Source organism: Oncorhynchus nerka, linkage group LG8 (assembly GCF_034236695.1).
Source record: "Oncorhynchus nerka isolate Pitt River linkage group LG8, Oner_Uvic_2.0, whole genome shotgun sequence".
Taxonomy (NCBI): domain Eukaryota; kingdom Metazoa; phylum Chordata; class Actinopteri; order Salmoniformes; family Salmonidae; genus Oncorhynchus; species Oncorhynchus nerka.
The window spans coordinates 49,912,223-49,935,322 of NC_088403.1; the positions used below are offsets into that span (position 1 = coordinate 49,912,223).

A 23,100-nucleotide genomic window follows, 5' to 3' on the forward strand; every position below is an offset into this window, starting at 1 on the left:
AGCTTACATCAGCCAGTATTCTGAAGCTTACCCCGGCTAGTATTCTGAAGCTTACATCGGCCAGTATTCTGAAGTTTACCCAGGCTAGTATTCTGAAGCTTACCCCGGCTAGTATTGTGAAGCTTACCCCGGCTAGTATTCTGAAGCTTACATCAGCCAGTATTCTGAAGCTTACACCAGCCAGTATTCTGAAGCTTACCCGGCTAGTTTTCTGAAGCTTACATCAGCCAGTATTCTGAAGCTTACCCCGGCTAGTATTCTAAAGCTTACATCAGCCAGTATTCTGAAGTTTACCTCAGCCAGTATTCTGAAGCTTACCCCGGCTAGTATTCTGAAGCTTACATCAGCCAGTATTCTGAAGCTTACCCCGGCTAGTATTCTGAAGCTTACATCGCCAGTATTCTGAAGTTTACCCCGGCTAGTATTCTGAAGCTTACCTCGGCTAGTATTCTGAAGCTTACCCGGCTAGTATTCTGAAGCTTACATCGGCCAGTATTCTGAAGTTTACCCCGGCTAGTATTCTGAAGCTTACCCGGCTAGTATTCTGAAGCTTACCCGGCTAGTATTCTGAAGCTTACATCAGCCAGTATTCTGAAGCTTACATCAGCCAGTATTCTGAAGCTTACCCCGGCTAGTATTCTGAAGCTTACATCAGCCAGTATTCTGAAGCTTACATCGGCCAGTATTCTGAAGTTTACCCCAGCTAGTATTCTGAAGCTTACCCCGGCTAGTATTCTGAAGCTTACATCGGCCAGTATTCTGAAGTTTACCCCGGCTAGTATTCTGAAGCTTACCCCGGCTTGTATTCTGAAGCTTACATCGGCCAGTATTCTGAAGTTTACCCCGGCTAGTTTTCTGAAGCTTACATCAGCCAGTATTCTGAAGCTTACCCCGGCTAGTATTCTGAAGCTTACATGGGCCAGTATTCTGAAGTTTACCCCGGCTAGTATTCTGAAGCTTACATCGGCCAATATTCTGAAGTTTACCCCGGCTAGTATTCTGAAGCTTACATCAGCCAGTATTCTGAAGCTTACATCAGCCAGTATTCTGAAGCTTACATCAGCCAGTATTCTGAAGCTTACATCAACCAGTATTCTGAAGCTTACATCAGCCAGTATTCTGAAGCTTACATCAGCCAGTATTCTGAAGCTTACATCAGCCAGTATTCTGAAGCTTACATCAGCCAGTATTCTGAAGCTTACATCAACCAGTATTCTGAAGCTTACATCAGCCAGTATTCTGAAGCTTACATCGGCCAGTATTCTGAAGTTTACATCAGCCAGTATTCTGAAGTTTACATCAGCCAGTATTCTGAAGCTTACCCCGGCTAGTATTCTGAAGCTTACCCTAGCTAGTATTCTGAAGCTTACATCGGCCAGTATTCTGAAGCTTACCCCGGCTAGTATTCTGAAGCTTACCCGGCTTGTATTCTGAAGCTTACATCGGCCAGTATTCTGAAGTTTACCCCGGCTAGTTTTCTGAAGCTTACATCAGCCAGTATTCTGAAGCTTACCCCGGCTAGTATTCTGAAGCTTACATGGGCCAGTATTCTGAAGTTTACCCCGGCTAGTATTCTGAAGCTTACATCGGCCAATATTCTGAAGTTTACCCCGGCTAGTATTCTGAAGCTTACATCAGCCAGTATTCTGAAGCTTACATCAGCCAGTATTCTGAAGCTTACATCAACCAGTATTCTGAAGCTTACATAAGCCAGTATTCTGAAGCTTACATCAACCAGTATTCTGAAGCTTACATCAGCCAGTATTCTGAAGCTTACATCAGCCAGTATTCTGAAGCTTACATCAGCCAGTATTCTGAAGCTTACATCAACCAGTATTCTGAAGCTTACATCAGCCAGTATTCTGAAGTTTACATCAGCCAGTATTCTGAAGCTTACCCCGGCTAGTATTCTGAAGCTTACCCTAGCTAGTATTCTGAAGCTTACATCGGCCAGTATTCTGAAGTTTACATCAGCCAGTATTCTGAAGTTTACATCAGCCAGTATTCTGAAGCTTACCCCGGCTAGTATTCTGAAGCTTACCCTAGCTAGTATTCTGAAGCTTACATCGGCCAGTATTCTGAAGCTTACCCCGGCTAGTATTCTGAAGCTTACCCTGGTCAGTATTCTGAAGCTTACATCAGCCAGTATTCTGAAGCTTACATAAGCCAGTATTGTGAAGCTTACCCCAGCTAGTATTCTGAAGCTTACATCAGCCAGTATTCTGAAGCTTACACCAGCCAGTATTCTGAAGCTTACCCCGGCTAGTTTTCTGAAGCTTACATCAGCCAGTATTCTGAAGTTTACCTCAACTAGTATTCTGAAGCTTACATAAGCCAGTATTGTGAAGCTTACCCCGGCTAGTATTCTGAAGCTTACATCAGCCAGTATTCTGAAGCTTACACCAGCCAGTATTCTGAAGCTTACCCCGGCTAGTTTTCTGAAGCTTACATCAGCCAGTATTCTGAAGCTTACCCCGGCTAGTATTCTAAAGCTTACATCAGCCAGTATTCTGAAGTTTACCTCAGCCAGTATTCTGAAGCTTACCCCGGCTAGTATTGTGAAGCTTACCCCGGCTAGTATTCTGAAGCTTACATCAGCCAGTATTCTGAAGCTTACACCAGCCAGTATTCTGAAGCTTACCCCGGCTAGTTTTCTGAAGCTTACATCAGCCAGTATTCTGAAGCTTACCCCGGCTAGTATTCTAAAGCTTACATCAGCCAGTATTCTGAAGTTTACCTCAGCCAGTATTCTGAAGCTTACCCCGGCTAGTATTCTGAAGCTTACATCAGCCAGTATTCTGAAGCTTACCCCGGCTAGTATTCTGAAGCTTACATCGGCCAGTATTCTGAAGTTTACCCCGGCTAGTATTCTGAAGCTTACCCCGGCTAGTATTCTGAAGCTTACCCCGGCTAGTATTCTGAAGCTTACATCGGCCAGTATTCTGAAGTTTACCCCGGCTAGTATTCTGAAGCTTACCCCGGCTAGTATTCTGAAGCTTACCCCGGCTAGTATTCTGAAGCTTACATCAGCCAGTATTCTGAAGCTTACATCAGCCAGTATTCTGAAGCTTACCCCGGCTAGTATTCTGAAGCTTACATCAGCCAGTATTCTGAAGCTTACATCGGCCAGTATTCTGAAGTTTACCCCAGCTAGTATTCTGAAGCTTACCCCGGCTAGTATTCTGAAGCTTACATCGGCCAGTATTCTGAAGTTTACCCCGGCTAGTATTCTGAAGCTTACCCCGGCTTGTATTCTGAAGCTTACATCGGCCAGTATTCTGAAGTTTACCCCGGCTAGTTTTCTGAAGCTTACATCAGCCAGTATTCTGAAGCTTACCCCGGCTAGTATTCTGAAGCTTACATGGGCCAGTATTCTGAAGTTTACCCCGGCTAGTATTCTGAAGCTTACATCGGCCAATATTCTGAAGTTTACCCCGGCTAGTATTCTGAAGCTTACATCAGCCAGTATTCTGAAGCTTACATCAGCCAGTATTCTGAAGCTTACATCAGCCAGTATTCTGAAGCTTACATCAACCAGTATTCTGAAGCTTACATCAGCCAGTATTCTGAAGCTTACATCAGCCAGTATTCTGAAGCTTACATCAGCCAGTATTCTGAAGCTTACATCAGCCAGTATTCTGAAGCTTACATCAACCAGTATTCTGAAGCTTACATCAGCCAGTATTCTGAAGCTTACATCGGCCAGTATTCTGAAGTTTACATCAGCCAGTATTCTGAAGTTTACATCAGCCAGTATTCTGAAGCTTACCCCGGCTAGTATTCTGAAGCTTACCCTAGCTAGTATTCTGAAGCTTACATCGGCCAGTATTCTGAAGCTTACCCCGGCTAGTATTCTGAAGCTTACCCCGGCTTGTATTCTGAAGCTTACATCGGCCAGTATTCTGAAGTTTACCCCGGCTAGTTTTCTGAAGCTTACATCAGCCAGTATTCTGAAGCTTACCCCGGCTAGTATTCTGAAGCTTACATGGGCCAGTATTCTGAAGTTTACCCCGGCTAGTATTCTGAAGCTTACATCGGCCAATATTCTGAAGTTTACCCCGGCTAGTATTCTGAAGCTTACATCAGCCAGTATTCTGAAGCTTACATCAGCCAGTATTCTGAAGCTTACATCAACCAGTATTCTGAAGCTTACATAAGCCAGTATTCTGAAGCTTACATCAACCAGTATTCTGAAGCTTACATCAGCCAGTATTCTGAAGCTTACATCAGCCAGTATTCTGAAGCTTACATCAGCCAGTATTCTGAAGCTTACATCAACCAGTATTCTGAAGCTTACATCAGCCAGTATTCTGAAGTTTACATCAGCCAGTATTCTGAAGCTTACCCCGGCTAGTATTCTGAAGCTTACCCTAGCTAGTATTCTGAAGCTTACATCGGCCAGTATTCTGAAGTTTACATCAGCCAGTATTCTGAAGTTTACATCAGCCAGTATTCTGAAGCTTACCCCGGCTAGTATTCTGAAGCTTACCCTAGCTAGTATTCTGAAGCTTACATCGGCCAGTATTCTGAAGCTTACCCCGGCTAGTATTCTGAAGCTTACCCTGGTCAGTATTCTGAAGCTTACATCAGCCAGTATTCTGAAGCTTACATAAGCCAGTATTGTGAAGCTTACCCCAGCTAGTATTCTGAAGCTTACATCAGCCAGTATTCTGAAGCTTACACCAGCCAGTATTCTGAAGCTTACCCCGGCTAGTTTTCTGAAGCTTACATCAGCCAGTATTCTGAAGTTTACCTCAACTAGTATTCTGAAGCTTACATAAGCCAGTATTGTGAAGCTTACCCCGGCTAGTATTCTGAAGCTTACATCAGCCAGTATTCTGAAGCTTACACCAGCCAGTATTCTGAAGCTTACCCCGGCTAGTTTTCTGAAGCTTACATCAGCCAGTATTCTGAAGCTTACCCCGGCTAGTATTCTAAAGCTTACATCAGCCAGTATTCTGAAGTTTACCTCAGCCAGTATTCTGAAGCTTACCCCGGCTAGTATTCTGAAGCTTACATCGGCCAGTATTCTGAAGTTTACCCCGGCTAGTATTCTGAAGCTTACCCCGGCTAGTATTCTGAAGCTTACCCCGGCTAGTATTCTGAAGCTTACATCAGCCAGTATTCTGAAGCTTACATCAGCCAGTATTCTGAAGCTTACCCCGGCTAGTATTCTGAAGCTTACATCAGCCAGTATTCTGAAGCTTACATCAACCAGTATTCTGTAGCTTACATAAGCCAGTATTCTGAAGCTTACATCAACCTGTATTCTGAAGCTTACATCAGCCAGTATTCTGAAGCTTACATCAGCCAGTATTCTGAAGTTTACATCAGCCAGTATTCTGAAGCTTACCCCGGCTAGTATTCTGAAGCTTACCCTAGCTAGTATTCTGAAGCTTACATCGGCCAGTATTCTGAAGCTTACCCCGGCTAGTATTCTGAAGCTTTCCCTGGTTAGTATTCTGAAACTTACATCAGCCAGTATTCTGAAGCTTACATAAGCCAGTATTGTGAAGCTTACCCCGGCTAGTATTCTGAAGCTTACATCAGCCAGTATTCTGAAGCTTACACCAGCCAGTATTCTGAAGCTTACCCCGGCTAGTTTTCTGAAGCTTACATCAGCCAGTATTCTGAAGCTTACCCCGGCTAGTATTCTGAAGCTTACATCAGCCAGTATTCTGAAGCTTACCCCGGCTAGTATTCTGAAGCTTACATCGGCCAGTATTCTGAAGTTTACCCAGGCTAGTATTCTGAAGCTTACCCCGGCTAGTATTCTGAAGCTTACCCCGGCTAGTATTCTGAAGCTTACATCAGCCAGTATTCTGAAGCTTACACCAGCCAGTATTCTGAAGCTTACCCCGGCTAGTTTTCTGAAGCTTACATCAGCCAGTATTCTGAAGCTTACCCCGGCTAGTATTCTAAAGCTTACATCAGCCAGTATTCTGAAGTTTACCTCAGCCAGTATTCTGAAGCTTACCCCGGCTAGTATTCTGAAGCTTACATCAGCCAGTATTCTGAAGCTTACCCCGGCTAGTATTCTGAAGCTTACCCCGGCTAGTATTCTGAAGCTTACCCTGGTTAGTATTCTGAAACTTACATCAGCCAGTATTCTGAAGCTTACATAAGCCAGTATTGTGAAGCTTACCCCGGCTAGTATTCTGAAGCTTACATCAGCCAGTATTCTGAAGCTTACACCAGCCAGTATTCTGAAGCTTACCCCGGCTAGTTTTCTGAAGCTTACATCAGCCAGTATTCTGAAGCTTACCCCGGCTAGTATTCTGAAGCTTACATCAGCCAGTATTCTGAAGCTTACCCCGGCTAGTATTCTGAAGCTTACATCGGCCAGTATTCTGAAGTTTACCCAGGCTAGTATTCTGAAGCTTACCCCGGCTAGTATTGTGAAGCTTACCCCGGCTAGTATTCTGAAGCTTACATCAGCCAGTATTCTGAAGCTTACACCAGCCAGTATTCTGAAGCTTACCCCGGCTAGTTTTCTGAAGCTTACATCAGCCAGTATTCTGAAGCTTACCCCGGCTAGTATTCTAAAGCTTACATCAGCCAGTATTCTGAAGTTTACCTCAGCCAGTATTCTGAAGCTTACCCCGGCTAGTATTCTGAAGCTTACATCAGCCAGTATTCTGAAGCTTACCCCGGCTAGTATTCTGAAGCTTACATCGGCCAGTATTCTGAAGTTTACCCCGGCTAGTATTCTGAAGCTTACCCCGGCTAGTATTCTGAAGCTTACCCCGGCTAGTATTCTGAAGCTTACATCAGCCAGTATTCTGAAGCTTACATCAGCCAGTATTCTGAAGCTTACCCCGGCTAGTATTCTAAAGCTTACATCAGCCAGTATTCTGAAGTTTACCTCAGCCAGTATTCTGAAGCTTACCCCGGCTAGTATTCTGAAGCTTACATCAGCCAGTATTCTGAAGCTTACCCCGGCTAGTATTCTGAAGCTTACATCGGCCAGTATTCTGAAGTTTACCCCGGCTAGTGTTCTGAAGCTTACCCCGGCTAGTATTCTGAAGCTTACCCCGGCTAGTATTCTGAAGCTTACATCAACCAGTATTCTGAAGCTTACATCAGCCAGTATTCTGAAGCTTACCCCGGCTAGTATTCTGAAGCTTACATCAGCCAGTATTCTGAAGCTTACACCAGCCAGTATTCTGAAGCTTACTCCGGCTAGTTTCCTGAAGCTTACATCGGCTAGTATTCTGAAGCTTACCCCGGCTAGTATTCTGAAGCTTACATCAGCCAGTATTCTGAAGCTTACCCCGGCTAGTATTCTGAAGTTTACATGGGCCAGTATTCTGAAGCTTACATCAACCAGTATTCTGAAGCTTACCCCGGACAGTATTCTGAATCTTACCTCAGTCAGTATTCTGAAGCTTACATCAACCAGTATTCTGAAGCTTACCCTGAACAGTATTCTGAATCTTACCTCAGCCAGTATTCTGAAGCGCTTGTCAGTCTGAGTACACCTCCTCACGATCTCCACAGCACTCTCATAGTTATCTATGAAACCACGATACACACCTATCTGGCTCACCTGTGTGTGTGAGAATAGGTGTGAAATAAGACCCCTGTAGCTGATATTGAGTCAATAAAAGGATGGATGGAGCAGAAGGAGAAACTCACAATCTTAAGGAAGAGGTCTCCAACAGTTAGGTGGAAGCCCATTTGGCCCTGCTCTTTCCCCGGCCCCTGCCTCGGGTCTGTCTCTGGGTGTATTTGTGGCCCCAGCAGCCCCAGGCGGTCCCTCAGGCAAGTGTAGAAGTCTCTGTGCAGGTCTCTGAGCTCAGGCACCTGATAGAACACAGTTCGGACCTGCTGGCTGGACAGAACTGGCTGGGATGTCCCTGCTGTGGCCTTCAAGGCCTTCATAGGCTGGGGAAGGAAGGAGGTGAGGGATGGGACAGGGGTGGGGGGAGAGAGACAAAGAGTGGGTGTGATAAAAAAAAGTTGAGAAAGGGAGGTGAGGGAGGGGAGTGAGGGAGGGAGGGGGGGTGAGAAGAGAATGACGAGCACAGCTTAAATGTTCACACGTTAGTAAATATAGACACACAGGACACATGTATCTGTCAAAAGCCTTTTTGACACCCACTCTCGCAGCGCACACAAACGCACACTACAAATTCTCTCTTACACACTGTCATACAGTACTCACACTAAACACATGCATCTGGATAAACAGCCCAAACTTTTCAACATGGGTGGGTCTGACCAACCTTACGATACCACACCAAGTGGGGGTTATTTCTCTATTTGTGTTGCTTGTTGACACAAAAGCAGAAGCATGACTATTATCATGAGATGGAGATAAAGGAGAAGAGAAATTAAGAGATAAAAAAAAGGACTTGGTCACTCGTTATTGCAAAACCACTTCCTATCACACTCACTCAGTCCTAATGCTGCCTACTTGTAATGGTTGAATTCCAATACAAAACCTCACCCACTTCCCCTAGCCCTAGTTCACTAGGTGTAAACAATATGGAGAAAACAATCCTTTCCAGAAGCTTATATTACACCTTATATTACAGCTTATAATTACACCTTATCCCTTTCAGGACTGTGAGGTGGAGTCAACAGGTAGAAAGGGGAGGAAGCATGGTTTTCATAATGAAATCAAGCTCTGGACAAAAGAGAGAAGTAATTCTCTCAACAAAGAATTACAGAAGTGTTGTGGCTACAGGAGGAAGCAGTATGCCACCCGACAACAGAGCCAATAGAAAACGTGTGTTGTAATTGTTATTGCAAAGGATGCTGTATGCCACCATACATAACCGTGTGCTTAAGGACCCTTAGAAACAAATAAACACACCAAAGCCCCTGAGCAGTGTGTTCATGTGTGTGTGTGTTACCATTAACAGTGTCTCTAGCTCATTGAGGTAGATCTTCTCACTGTCCAGGACCGTTCTCAGGACCATGAGCCTCCTAACCAGCATCCCTTCCAGGGTACGCAGGACCTTAAAGGCAGAGAAAACACTCTGCTGTAAATGTGTGTGTGTACGTATGTGTGTGTGTGTACGTGTGTGTGTGTGTGTGTGTGTGTGTGTGTGTGTGTGTGTGTGTGTGTGTGTGTGTGTGTGTGTGTGTGTGTGTGTGTGTGTGTGTGTGTGTGTGTGCAGGTCTGACCAATAGGAGAGGAAGGCGCCATGTATGGCGCCATAGGGCAATAACTCACGGGGGTGTCGGGCAGGTCCATGCTGTCTGTCTGGAGGGGGGAGAACACATCCTCCTCTGGAAACACATCATCCTCCAGTGGATCAGGCCCTGTACCACCTACAGCCTCCACTGAGATAGAGTAGAAACACACACATCATTTACACAGAAAGAAAACATGCATACAAACCCACACTTATGGCAAGACACACAGTAATGTACTTGCCTGGGATATGCTGTGTCTCAAGGTAGTCCACTGCCTCCTTGAATAACTCCATTGCGCTGATATAACTGTAACAATATCCGTGGGTGTCTGGGTGAGGCGACTGGGAGTGTGTATCTACAGAGGCAAAATAAATAGAACACGCGTAAGCAGCAGCCGTTAAACTTCCTGTTTCAGTGGAACAAAAAAAAGAGGGGGGGGTGATAGCCTATCAGGACAGGAGTGAAACATTTGTGAAGCAGTATTGTCCGACATTGAACTGCCTGGTCCAATATCCAGTGGCCTAATTTGCCAAGGAAAAAAAAAAAAAGACTACTTAAACTTCACACAGGATGAGAGCAGTGAGCACAACTTAGTTTGACGTCTCGGCTTTAACCATAATGTTGATTTTAACCATACTCTCGAATGCAGCACCTTGGACAGCACAGGCAGGAAACGGGCGGCACGCACACATGCAGCAGCAAGACTGTGACCCAGAAACACTTGTGATACTGATGACAGGAAAAACAATCATTTCAGCAGTAACTCGCTGTAATTGTAAAATTATGGTAAAACTACTGACATGCTTTTGCAGAATATGTTTTTGTTTATACACAATGATAGTCTATGGTTTAGATATAAAAGATGAATGTCACTGTGAACCAATTGCTTATTATAGGGACGGTAAAGGGGTTCTTTACTTATGCAACAGCGCCATCTTGTGGTCAACCCTGTGATGAACGTTTTTTTTTTATCTGATAAAGTTGATCTGGGCTACGTCATGCCTTGTTTTATGATTCTATTCACCGTTGCGTCGAAGTTACATTATGACATCACATAGCATCGTGAAGTTAAGTTCTCTGTCTTGTGATAACAATTCTAGAATGGCTGGTTACGGTCATGCGAACAGATACATTCAGAAGTCTATTTTATAGATTTTTAGATCCGGTTTCCTTTTATTCTCTGTCCTCAGAGCATCTTCTGGGAGATAAGGGGAAGAGAATATCGGATCATTCAAAATGCACTACCATCTATATAATTCAGTTCAATTAAAGGGGCTTTATTGGCATGGGAAACATACGTTAACATCGCCAAAGCAAGTGAAATGGATAGTATACAAAAGAGAAATAAACAATAAAAATGAACAGTAAACATCACACTCACAGAAGTTCCAAAAGAATAAAGACAATACAAATTTCATATTATGTATATATACAGTGTTGTAACGATGTGCAAATGGTTCAAGTACAAAAGGGAAAGTAAATCAACATAAATATGGGTTGTATTTAGCGTGGTGTTTGTTCTTCACCGGTTGCCCTTTTCCTGTGGCAACAGGTCACACATCTAGCTGCTGTGATGGCTCATTGTGGTTTTTCACCCAGTAGATATGGTAGTTTATCAAAATCGCCTTTGTTTAAGAATTCTTTGTGGATCTGTGTAATCTGAGGGAAATATGTGTCTCTAATATGGTCATACATTTGGCAAGAGGTTAGGAAGTGCAGCTCAGTTCCCACCTCATTTTGTGGGCAGTGTGCACATAGCCTGTCTTCTCTTGAGAGCCAGGTCTGCCTTCGGCAGCCTTTCTCAAAAGCAAGGTTATGCACACTGAGTCTGTACATAGTCAAAGCTTTCCTTAAGTTTGGGTCAGTCACAGTGGTCAGGTATTCTGCCACTGTGTACTCTCTGTTTCGGGCCAAATAGCATTCTAGTTTGCTCTGTTTTTTTGTTAATTCTTTCTAATATGTCAAGTAATTATCTTTTTGTTTTCTCATGATTTGGTTGGGTCTAAATGTGTTGCTGTCCTGGAGCTCTGTGGGGTCTGTTTGTGTTTGTGAACAGAGCCCCAGGACCAGCTTGCTTAGAGTATTATTCTCCAGGTTCATCTCTCTGTAGGTGATGGCTTTGTTATGGAAGGTTTGGGAATCGCTTCTTTTAGGTGGTTGTAGAATTTAACAGCTCTTTTCTGGATTTTGATCATTAGCGGGTATCGGCCTAATTCTGCTCTGCATGCATTATTTGGTGTTTTAAGTTGTACACTGAGGATATTTTTGCAGAATTCTGCATTCAGTCTCAATTTGTTGTTTGTCCTATTTTGTGAATTATTGATTGGTGAGCGGTCCCCAGACCTCACAACCATAAAGGGCAATGGGTTCTATAACTGATTCAAGTATTTTTAGCCAGATCCTAATTGGTATGTCAAATTTTATGTTCCTTTTGATGGCATAGAATACCCTTCTTGCCTTGTCTCTCAGAACGTTCAGAGCTTTGTGGAAGTTACCTGTGGCGCTAATGTTTAGGCCAAGGTATGTATAGTTTTTGTGTGCTCTAGGGCAATGGTGTCTAGATGGAATTTGTATTTGTGGTCCTGGCGACTGGACCATTTTTGGAACACCATCATTTTGGTCTTACTGAGATTTACTGTCAGGGCCAAGGTCTGGCAGAATCTGTGCAGAAGATCTTGGTGCTGCTGTAGGCCCTCCTTGGTTGGTGACAGAAGCACCAGATCATCAGCAAACAGTAGACATTTGACTTCAGATTCTAGTAGGGTGAGGCCGGGTGCTGCAGACTTTTTTAGTGCCCTCGCCAATTCGTTGATATAAATGTTGAAGAGGGTGGGGCTTAAGCTGCATCCCTGTCTCACCCCATAGCCTCGTGGGAAGAAATGTGTGTGTTTCTTGCCTATTGTAACCTCACACTTGTTGTTTGTGTACATGGATTTTATAATGCCGTATGTTTTTCCCCAACACCACTTTCCATCAATTTGTATAGCAGACCCTCATGCCAAATTGAGTCAAAGGCTTTTTTGAAATCAACAAAGCATGAGAAGACTTTGCCTTTGTTTTGGTTTGTTTGTTTGTCAATTATGGTGTGCAGGGTAAATACTTTGCTTGTCGTATGATAATTTGGTAAAAAGCTATTTGACATTTGCTCAGTACATTGTTTTCACTGAGGAAATGTATGAGTGTGCTGTTAATGATAATGCAGAGGATTTTCCCAAGGTTGCTCTTGACGCATATCCCACGGTAGTTAATGGGGTCAAATTTGTCTCCACTTTTGTGGATTGGGGTGATCAGTCCTTGGTTCCAAACATTGGGGTAGATTCCAGAGCTAAGGATGATGCTAAAGTGTTTATTATAGCCAATTGGAATTTGTTGTCTGTATGTTTTATCATTTCATTGAGGATACCATCAACACCACATGCCTTTTTACATTTACATTTACATTTAAGTCATTTAGCAGACGCTCTTATCCAGAGCGACTTACAAATTGGATTATTTTTGGGTTGGAGGGTTTTTATTTTCTCCTGTGGTTCATTCAATGTAATTGGAGAATCCAGTGTGTTCTGGTAGTCTTTAATAGATGATTCTAAGATTTGCATTTGATCATGTATATGTTTTAGCTGTTTGTTCTTTGTTATAGAGCCAAAAAGATTGGAGAAGTGGTTTACCCATACATCTCCATTTTGGATAGATCATTCTTTGTGTTGTTGTTTGCTTAGTGTTTTCCAATTTTCCAATTTTCCCAGAAGTGGTTAGAGTCTATGGATTCTTCAATTACATTGAGTTGATTTCTGCTGTTCTTTTTCCGTAATGTATTTCTGAATTGTTTTAGTGATTCACCATAATGAAGGTATAGACTCAGGTTTTCTGGGTCTCTGTGTTTTTGTTTGGACAGGTTTCTCAATTTCTTTCTTAGGTTTTTACATTCTACATCAAACCATTTGTCATTGTTGTTAATTTACTTCAGTTTTCTGTTTGAAAGTTTTAGATTTGATAGCGAAGCTTAGAGGTCAAATATACTGTTAAGATGTTCTACTGCCAAGTTTACACCTTCACTATTACAGTGGAACATTTTGTCCAGGAAGATGTCTAAAAGGGATTGCATTTGTTTTTGCCTAATTGTTTTTTGGTAGGTTTCTACACTGCATTCCTTCCATCAATAGCATTTCTTAATATTACTCAGTTAATTTGGCTTTGATGCCTCATGCTTGAGTATTGCTATGTTCAAGTAGACTGTGAATTTGCTGTGGTCTGATATGGGTGTCAGTGGGCTGACTGTGAACACTCTGAGAGACTCTGGGTTGGGGTCAGTGACAAAGTAGTCTACAGTACCACTGCCAAGAGATGAGCTATAGGTGTACCTACCGTAGGAGTCCCCTCGAAGCCTACCATTGACTATGTATATACCCACAGTGTCACAGAGCTGCAGGAGTTGTGACCAGTCACGGGAAATACTCTGAGTTTAGACACACTGTGTTTGGGAAAAGTGGACTCCCCTTTTGAGTCCATAAGGAGTACGGTCTGTGTCTTGCATATGTCCTCAGTGGGTATGGGGGGGAGGGGTTGTCAGGAGGGCTATCAGGGTGGATGACAGGGGGGGGGGGGTGCTCAGAGGGGTAAGATCCCCTGGGCTTGGGGTTCTTCATTTATCTGTCGACGTAGTCAGGGTCTGGGGTGGACGGTTCTGCTGTGGTGTCGAGACTTTTGTCAGGAGCTGAGGCGCGCTGTTCTGCTGGCTTCTTTGTGGGGGTGGCCACCTCTCTAGTGGGTTGTTCTCTGTCACACGCCATCCCCTCTAATCCAGAAGTCCAGCAGTCTAATCCTCTCCTCTAGTGCTCTGTTCTTCTCCTGCTCCTAATCTTTCTCCTGTAGATGTTGTCTCACCATAGTCCAGAGTGCAGATATGTCTCTCTCCACCTCCAGCTCTCCGGGTCTGGTTAAGGGGGTGTTGTTGTGCTGGACTGTTGTCTGGGTCTGTACTGACTGGAGTGTAATCACCTGCTGTTCCTGCTCCAACTTCCTTATTTCCAGCTGGGTAAACATATCCTTCATTTCAACAAGGGAGTAGTACACTGTGCTGGGAGGTTGACTTTCCTCTTGGGGTTTCTCATCTGTGTGGTTATATAATGAAGAGGTCTGGTCTGACCCACTCGGGGTGGGGATATCTTTCTCAAGGGAGAGCTTCTCCTGCTGAGTTAATTCTTTGATTAGGTGAAAGTCTAGCTGAAACTGTTTGAGGTTGCCCTGTACCAATACTGTTCCAGACTTATAGCGATTCATATTAGCTGACTCAGAGTCCTTGTTGTCTAGTATCCTGAGTTTCCACCCCTGGGCCGGCTGAGAGTCAGACTCGGCTGACGTCATGTGGCCCTGGGCCACCTTCAGCAGTATTACTTATGGCTAGGATGCGGGGACTGAGCTTGGGCCGATTCCGGTGTGAGTTATCTGGCCCAAATGTATTACTTGGCCCAACTCTCAGGCAGATGATTACACGGGCTGCTTTATATAATTAACATTTCGTTATTTCTTTTTCCATATTTTCTCATTGTTTCTGTGATAAAAAAAATATTAAAAAAATCACATTTAAATGAAATTCCTGTCCTGTGTTGTATTTTAGTATTTTGATACTTGTGCAAGGCAATTGATAAGCATTAAAACTTTGTGATAGGAGCCTCCCGAGTTGCGCAGTGGTCTAAGACACTGCATCGTGTTGCTACAGATGCTGGTTCGAGACCCGTGTCGACTGCGACCGGGAGACCCATGGCGACGCACAATTGGCCCAGCGTTGTCTGAGTTAGGGGAGGGTTTGGCTGGCTGGGATGTCCTTATCCCATCGTGCTGTAGATACTCCTGTGGCGGGCCAGGCGCATGCACGCTGACACGGTCACCAGGTGTATGGCATTTCCTCCAACACAAAATGTTTTTTTTTGTTGTAGATAGTTATTAATTTATATGTATAAAATGTATAATAGTACAATTTAAAATGACTAAATCGGTTAATTTTGTATACATTTATTTAAATTTGCATCGGGACGCTTCTGGGGGGATTCTGGTAAGATGCCTGCAAAGCCTGAATTCTGGGCAGTCATTCATTTTGATTCCGGGCCGAGTCCAACACTCGATTCTGGGCTGATTCAATCAGTTCCGGCACCCCGGAAGAGGGCCGCTTCTGGGCCGATTCCTCATTGCTAGCTGGGAAGCCTCGACAGGTGCTCAAGATACGTGCTTTCAAGACCATAAATCACTATCATCTCTTTGCTACGAATTTATATTTTATAAGTCCAATAATATTCTGATACTCTGTGATAATATTTCATCTCCATCAAGTGCATACCTTGGCATCCAGGCCTTATTAGGCCTACTTGTAACCTAGCCTATTGATAGGAAGATGACTGATAGCTAAATGATGACTGATAGCTAAATGATGACTGATAGCTAAATGATGACTGATAGCTAAATGATGACTGATAGCTAAATGATGACTGATAGCTAAGATGATTCATTCAATGATTCTTTCAATCTCTCTCCTTTCTCTTAGGGCTGTTTTGCTGTGTGTGTATTTCAGAATTGGTCAAATACTGTCACACCATTGGAGAATCTGCCGCGCCTTTGCCTCCACGGACCATCTCAGCAATTCTCAGCCTCAGTCCGCACACAGTGCACTTTCCATAGACAGCCTGGAGGGGGTGGTATTGCTACACTCAGGTATGGCCCAAGCACCTAGCCATATTATTATATATTCTCTCTCTGTCTCTTGTCTCTTCCTCTGCCTCTCTCTCACTCTCTTATTATTTCTGGGGTGTATTTTATTAGGGTCCCCATTAGCTGTTGCTAATGCAGCCACTACTCATCCTGGGGTCTCTCTCTCTAACGTGAATGTCATTGAGTGGCTTTCATCGTCTTCTTTACTGTTTTCTGTGGATGGATGACCAGTTTCTTACACTCACCAATCCTTTCACCTTAACCCTGCATAACGTTATGGGACACTCCCTTCCTAGCTCCTCAGAGTCATTTCTCTCTCTCTCTTTCGCTCTCTCTTGCTCTCTCCCTCCCCCTCTTTCCGGCTTTCCCTTCCCCCACTTTCTCTAAACACATACTAATTTCAAGAGAAAGGAAAGTCAACGATACAACACACCCATTTTACACAAACTACACAGGAAATGGGAGAGGAAGGGGTTAAGTACTTCTACAAGTGCACTCAAATTCAAAGCCCCTTGAGCCTTTGTGTGTGTGCGCATGTGTGTGTGTCTGCCTAAGTGCTTGTGTGTGTGCATGTGTGTGTGTGTGTGTTACAAATGGTCTAATGTCCCCATAATGATGTTAGGGTGTATACAGAGCACTAATGACGTAAACAGAGGAGATGGCTGTTAAATAAAATCTCCCATCTCTGCTCACATGAAAAGTTCAAATCAAATCAAATTGTATTTGTCACATGCTTTGTAAACAACAAGTGTAGGCTAACAGTGAAATGCTTACGGGCCCTTCCCAACAATGCAGAGAGAAATAAAATAGAGAAATAATAGAAAAGTACAACACGTAATAATAAAAGTAATAATAGATACATTATGAGGTCACAAACACATATTTAGCAGATGTTATTGCGGGTGTAGTGAAATGCCTGTGTTCCTAGCTCCAACAGTGCAGTAGTATCTAACAATTCACAATAATACACACACATCTAAAGTAGAAGAAGGGAATTAAGAAATACATAAATATCAGGACGAGCAACGTCGGAATGGCATTGACAAGGACTAGAATGATAACTTAGCAATATCTGAAAACTGAAAACTTATGTAAATGTAATGTTTATAAAAACCTGTTTTGCTTTTTCATTATGGGGTATTGTGGGGGTATTATGGGGTATTATGGGGCCCCTGAACAGGCAGTTAACCCACTGTTCCCAGGCCGTCATTGAAAATAAGAATGTGTTCTTAACTGACTTGCCTGGTTAAATAAAGGTAAAATAAAAAAATAAAAATATGGAGTTGGTCCCACCTATAACAGCCTCCACTCTTCTGCGAAGGCTTTCCACTAGATGTTGGAACATTGCTTCCATTCAGCCACAAGAGCATTAGTGAAGCCGGGCACTGATGTTGGCCGATTAGGCCTGGCTCACAGTCGGCGTTCCAATTCATCCCAAAGGTGTTCGATGGGGTTGATGTCAGGGCTTTGTGCAGGCCATTCAAGTTATTCCACACCAACAAACCATTTCTGTATGGACCTCGCTTTGTGCACAGGAGCATTGTCATGCTGAAACCGGAAAGGGCCGTCCCCAAACTGTTTCCACAAAGTTGGAAGCACATAATCCTGAGGAATAGTTATTGTGCTGACGTTACTTCCAGAGGCAGCTAGGAACTCGGTAGCGAGTGTTGCAACCGAGGACAGACGATTTATACACTCTACATGCTTCAGCACTCAGCAGAACCCTTCTATGTGGCCTATCACTTCGCAGTTAGACGTTTCCACTTCACAATAACAGCACTTACAGTTGACCGGGGCAGCTCTAGCAGGGCAGAAACTTTACAAACTGACTTGTTGTAATGGTGGCAACCTATGACGGTGCCACGTTGACAGTCACTGAGCTCTTCACCAAGACCATTCTATTGCCAATGTTTGTCTATGGAGAGTCCATGGCTGTTTGCTCGATTTTATACACCTTTCGGCAACAGGGGTGGCTGAAATAGCCAAATCCACAAAATTGAAGCGGTGTCCACATACTTAGTGTACATAGGGCTGCAGTCTCCAAGGTGCAGGGTAGAATTTCAAGTAGCAGCCGGCTAGTAACATACTGTAACTGTCACACCCTGAACTTAGAGAGCCTTTTTATTTCTCTATTTGGTTAGGTCGGGTGTGATTTGGGTGGGCATTCTAGTTTTTCTATTTCTTTGTTGGCCGGGTATGGTTCCCAATCAGAGGCAGCTGTCTATCGTTGTCTCTGATTGTGGATCATACTTAGGCAGCCTTTTTCCCACCTTTAGTTTGTGGGATCTTGTTTTTGTACTGTTGCTTTCCAGCCCTACAGAACTGTGCGTTTCAGTTTGTATTTGTTGTTTTTCGGTGTCATCAATAAAAGAAAGATGTACGCCTACCACGTTGCACCTTGGTCCAATCCATCTTTAAACGAACGAGACAGTAACTTTATTCCTAGTTATATGTAAATATAAAGTGACAGATAATTAACAGTAGCAGCGGCGTATGTGATGAGTCAAAAAAGTTAGTGCAAAAAGGGTTAACTATTTAACCAACTATTTGTCAGTCTTATGGCTTAGGGGTAGAAGCTGTTCAGGGTCCTATTGGTTCTAGACTTGTTTACTATGTAACTGAGCCACAGAGGAGGGTAGTGCATTGTGGAAGGGTGTTGGTGGGGGGGGATACATAACATTTGATGCTTGGCAAGATTTAAACACGTCTAGAAGTTTAACAAAAAAAATCGAACAGTAGATTTGTGGTAATGCCTGGAGCGGAAAGGATGGAATGGTATCAAATAAATCGTGTTTGATGCCATTCCATTTGCTCTGTTCCAGCCAATATTATGAGCCGTCCTCACCTCAGCAGGCTCCACTGGTGTTATCTTATTCCAGTCAGTTGTATGTGTGCGTATATCAACAAACTTAATCCTGGTGAAATAGGATCAACCCGGCGTATGCCTACATCCATGTCACGTTTCTGCTAATATTTCCCAGTTCCCCATATGTTGTGTAGCACAGTGCAACACTTCAGGATTGAAGTTGTCCACCTTGGCTTAAACTTTAAACCATCTCCAGTTGAATCCTATTCCTCATATGCACTACTCTTGGACCAGTACAGATCCTCTGGTCTTAAAATTAGTCTACTACTATACAAGTAATAGCGTGTCATTTGAAACTTAAATCGAGGTGGACAACTCCAGTCCTGAACAACTCCAAGTGTGTGCAGGCTTGTGTTCCAGCCCAGCGACACCACCCTGAACCCTAGGAGCTACCACAGCAGCCGGCTCTCCCTGGAGGACAAAGCACTTCCCGCTGGCGGGGATGGGAAGTTCCGTGATGGGAAAAAGAGCATAGGGACAGATTATGAGGAGAACTGGCAGGACGTGAGGGACAGCACCAGTGAGTCCACACACCTTGAGGATGACGAGGATTAGGAGTCCCTACAGTCCATCTATGAGGAGGAGGAAGAAGGGTTGGTGGTGGTAATGCCCAAAGCACATACAAATAAGAAGAAGAAGAAGAAGAGGCAGGATGTGAAGGGGACCTCGACTGAGAGCCCATCCCCATACCTGCAGGTACAGACATTGAAGAACACAGACATTGAAGAACTGATGTTTGGGGTTGGGGGGGACAACACGAGTTCCCTCCATTCGATGTTATTCAATGAATCTCTTGTAAAGAGCACTTATAAAGAGAATCCACTTTTGTCATTATAGAATCAACCAAAGGGTTTGGGTTGTTTTGAATGCGCTACTTCTGGTTTGAAGCTATTGTGTTTTTACATTTGCAAAGGAACGTAAAGGTTGTGCTCAAAGCCACGACACAGGAAGTGGAAAATGTTTCTAGTTGGCTTTTGAGTACCCTTGTTGTTCCTCTGGCTTAAGATGAAGCAGCGTTATAATATACTTATGTCTTGTTTGTTTCTGACAGTGTTTTGTATTTTCTTTGGCTTTTGTCCTTTCAGGAGTTCCATAGTTTACCGAAGAGACTGGTTCCCTCTGAGATCAAACACTGTCTGTATGAACTTGAGGTGAGTGACAGAGAGGAACTGGGTTGCAAAACCAGACATTGGGTTCAAGTACTATTATGTTTTTCAAATGCTTTGTTTGATAGAGCCTGTCTGGAGTGTCAGGTGACAGTGTTTTGCACTTTTCGGGACTATTTCATTGGTTATAATATGCCAGGCAAACTCATTAGAGTGCAGCTAATGTTTTTGAAAGACAACAAATACTATTTGAACTCTGTCTGGTTAAACAATGAACAACAACTGACGAGAAGAAAAAGAGAAAATGTTGATACTTTTAACCTCAACAAAATGCAGACAGATTTATGATCATTTGGAGATGTGTGTTCTCTACTAACTCCTCTTTCAGTTCCTAGTGCTGGCATCTTGCCAGGTTTCTCTCAGAAAAGATTCATGAAATGAAGACTGCAACCAGACACCATCCTTAGTGATCAAGAGCAAATTGCCCGCTGGGTACACCACACCCATTCAACATGGAAACGTGGGTCTTATTTGGTTGAAATGTTGATCAATAAGAATTCCACCATTATTCACCCACTCAAAAAGATAGCTTGAAGTTTGCTGAAATTCAAATGTTGGTTGTGCTTTCAACTATCTGAAAGCACAACCAAATTAAAGTGGAAAAACAATGTCTGATATTTGGTTTAGTTGTCATCTAAATGTGTTATCACTGCGCTTTCAACCAATTAAAAGCACAAGAAAGCTCAATTGGGAATACCATGTCAGATATTTTGTATTTATACAACAAGTTAACGTGTTATCACTGTGCTTCATCAAATAGCAAAACCAAATGACCTGGATTTCAGTTGAGATGAAATCAAATCAATTGTTATTCATCACATGCTTCGTAAGTAAGAGGTGTGGACAAATAGTGAAATGCTTACTTACGGGCCCTTCCCAACAACGCAGAGTGAAAGAAAATAGATACATAATAAGTAAAACACGTAGCAATAAAAGCAAAAATAGATACATAATGAGTAATGATAACTTGACTATATACAAAGGGGTAACATGCAGGGAAACAAGGGGTAACATAACTAGGAATAAAGTCACTGACTGATAAAGAGAGTGAAGGAGCAATTGAAGATATGGCCAGTTGGAAATGATTTACAGATGGGCTTGAAGGAAGGGGGAGGGGAGAAAAAGAAGTTGAGGCAACAGATGAGAGCAAATTGCATGGGAAGGAAAGCAAGAGAACAGTCATGGTGAAAGGGGTCACCTGTGGGAGAGGCTTCTGAGGAAGAGAGAGGAGAGAAAACAGCAGACATTTTTAGTCTGTTGTTATTTCAGTCTTTCCAATGTTATCATCATCTCCATTTCAGAGGAGTTCCCTTCCTATTGCTAAAAAATAAAATAAAGAGTGTTATTAGTCTTATGAGTGTTGTTTTAGTGTCTCCTTTATGCAACCAAATGAAATGGTGATTGCTGAATATGACGATGAAAACAAAACGTTTGTTTGGTGAAAACAATTGGAAAATGGGACTGGAGCGAGGTGTGTTGGTAAGATATACCAAGCTGACACTCAACAAGTAGCAGTGAACCAAGCTGACAGCCAACAGGAGTGAGCCAAGCTGACACCCAACAGGTAGGAGTGAGCCAAGCTGACACCCAACAATTAGGAGCGAGCCAAGCTGACACCCAACAGGTAGGAGTGAGCCAAGCTGACACCCAACAGGTAGGAGTGAGCCAAGCTGACACCCAACAGGTAGGAGTGAGCCAAGCTGACACCCAACAATCAGGAGTGAGCCAAGCTGACATCCAACAATCAGGAGTGAGCCAAGCTGACACCCAACAATCAGTAGTGAGCCAAGCTGACACCCAACAGGTAGGAGTGAGCCAAGCTGACACCCAACAGGTAGGAGTGAGCCAAGCTGTCATCCAACAATCAGGAGTGAGCCAAGCTGACACCCAACAATCAGGAGTGAGCCAAGCTGACACCCAACAATCAGGAGTGAGCCAAGCTGACACCCAACAATCAGGAGTGAGCCAAGCTGACACCCAACAATCAGGAGTGAGCCAAGCTGACACCCAACAATCAGGAGTGAGCCAAGCTGACACCCAACAATCAGGAGTGAGCCAAGCTGACACCCAACAATCAGGAGTGAGCCAAGCTGTCACCCAACAATCAGGAGTGAGCCAAGCTGTCACCCAATAATCAGGAGTCAGCCAAGCTGACACCCAACAATCAGGAGTGAGCCAAGTTGACACCCAACAATCAGGAGTGAGCCAAGCTGACACCCAACAATCAGGAGTGAGCCAAGCTGTCACCCAACAATCAGGAGTGAGCCAAGCTGTCACCCAATAATCAGGAGGGAGCCAAGCTGACACCCAACAATCAGGAGTGAGCCAAGCTGACACCCAACAATCAGGGGTGAGCCAAGCTGACACCCAACAATCAGGAGTGAGCCAAGCTGTCACCCAACAATCAGGAGTGAGCCAAGCTGTCACCCAATAATCAGGAGTGAGCCAAGCTGTCACCCAACAATCAGGAGTGAGCCAAGCTGTCACCCAACAATCAGGAGTGAGCCAAGCTGTCACCCAACAATCAGGAGTGAGCCAAGCTGTCACCCAACAATCAGGAGTGAGCCAAGCTGACACCCAACAGGTAGGTGTGAGCCAAGCTGACACCCAACAGGTAGGAGTGAGCCAAGCTGACACCCAACAGGTAGGAGTGAGCCAAGCTGACACCCAACAGGTAGGAGGAGTGAGCCAAGCTGACACCCAACAAGTAGGAGTGAGCCAAGCTGTCACCCAACAATCAGGAGTGAGTGTGTTACCTATCTGTACTACTGTTGTATGCACAAATAAAATGTTACTGGTCACATACACATATTTAACAGGTGTTATTGTGGGTGGAGCGAAATGCTTGTAAGGTGTGTGTGTGTGTGTGTGTCCAGCTCTCTACTGTCCCAGTGTTGCTCTTCCAACATAATGGATGGAGAGAGCAAAAATAAATGAGAAACACAGTTTTGTCTTGATTGAAACTGTTGAAAGTTTGTCTGCAAATATTTTCCATTCTTACATTCTCACAGAGATCAAATTAACTGCACATTCACTTCCTCCTTACACCTTGACCTTTTCAGTAAAGGGAAGTAGGTAAGTATTTACGATAGCCTGTTGTATGCTAAATGAATGGTTCACACTTTGGCCTCTTTGGAGTCACATGCAGTAGCGGTGCGTGGGTATGTTCACTGGGGAAGCTTTGTGATAATTGTTTGTTTGCTCTATAACCTGTTAATTCAT

General features: G+C 43.7%; 1 protein-coding gene across 1 annotated transcript in view; it reads right to left on the reverse strand.

The window, feature by feature from the left end:
• The window catches only part of si:dkey-33c9.6 (active breakpoint cluster region-related protein), a 47,953-nt gene extending 38,430 nt beyond the window's left edge, over positions 1-9,523 (reverse strand). The window contains exons 1-5 of the mRNA XM_029666816.2: positions 9,389-9,523; positions 9,185-9,294; positions 8,862-8,966; positions 7,639-7,887; positions 7,442-7,549 (exon numbers count right to left, since the gene is read on the reverse strand). Of these exons, the coding sequence (XP_029522676.1) occupies positions 7,442-7,549; positions 7,639-7,887; positions 8,862-8,966; positions 9,185-9,294; positions 9,389-9,440 (624 nt within the window). The 5' untranslated portion in view covers positions 9,441-9,523. The remainder of the gene's footprint in view (positions 1-7,441; positions 7,550-7,638; positions 7,888-8,861; positions 8,967-9,184; positions 9,295-9,388) is intronic.
• Between the last annotated feature and the right edge of the window lie 13,577 nt (positions 9,524-23,100).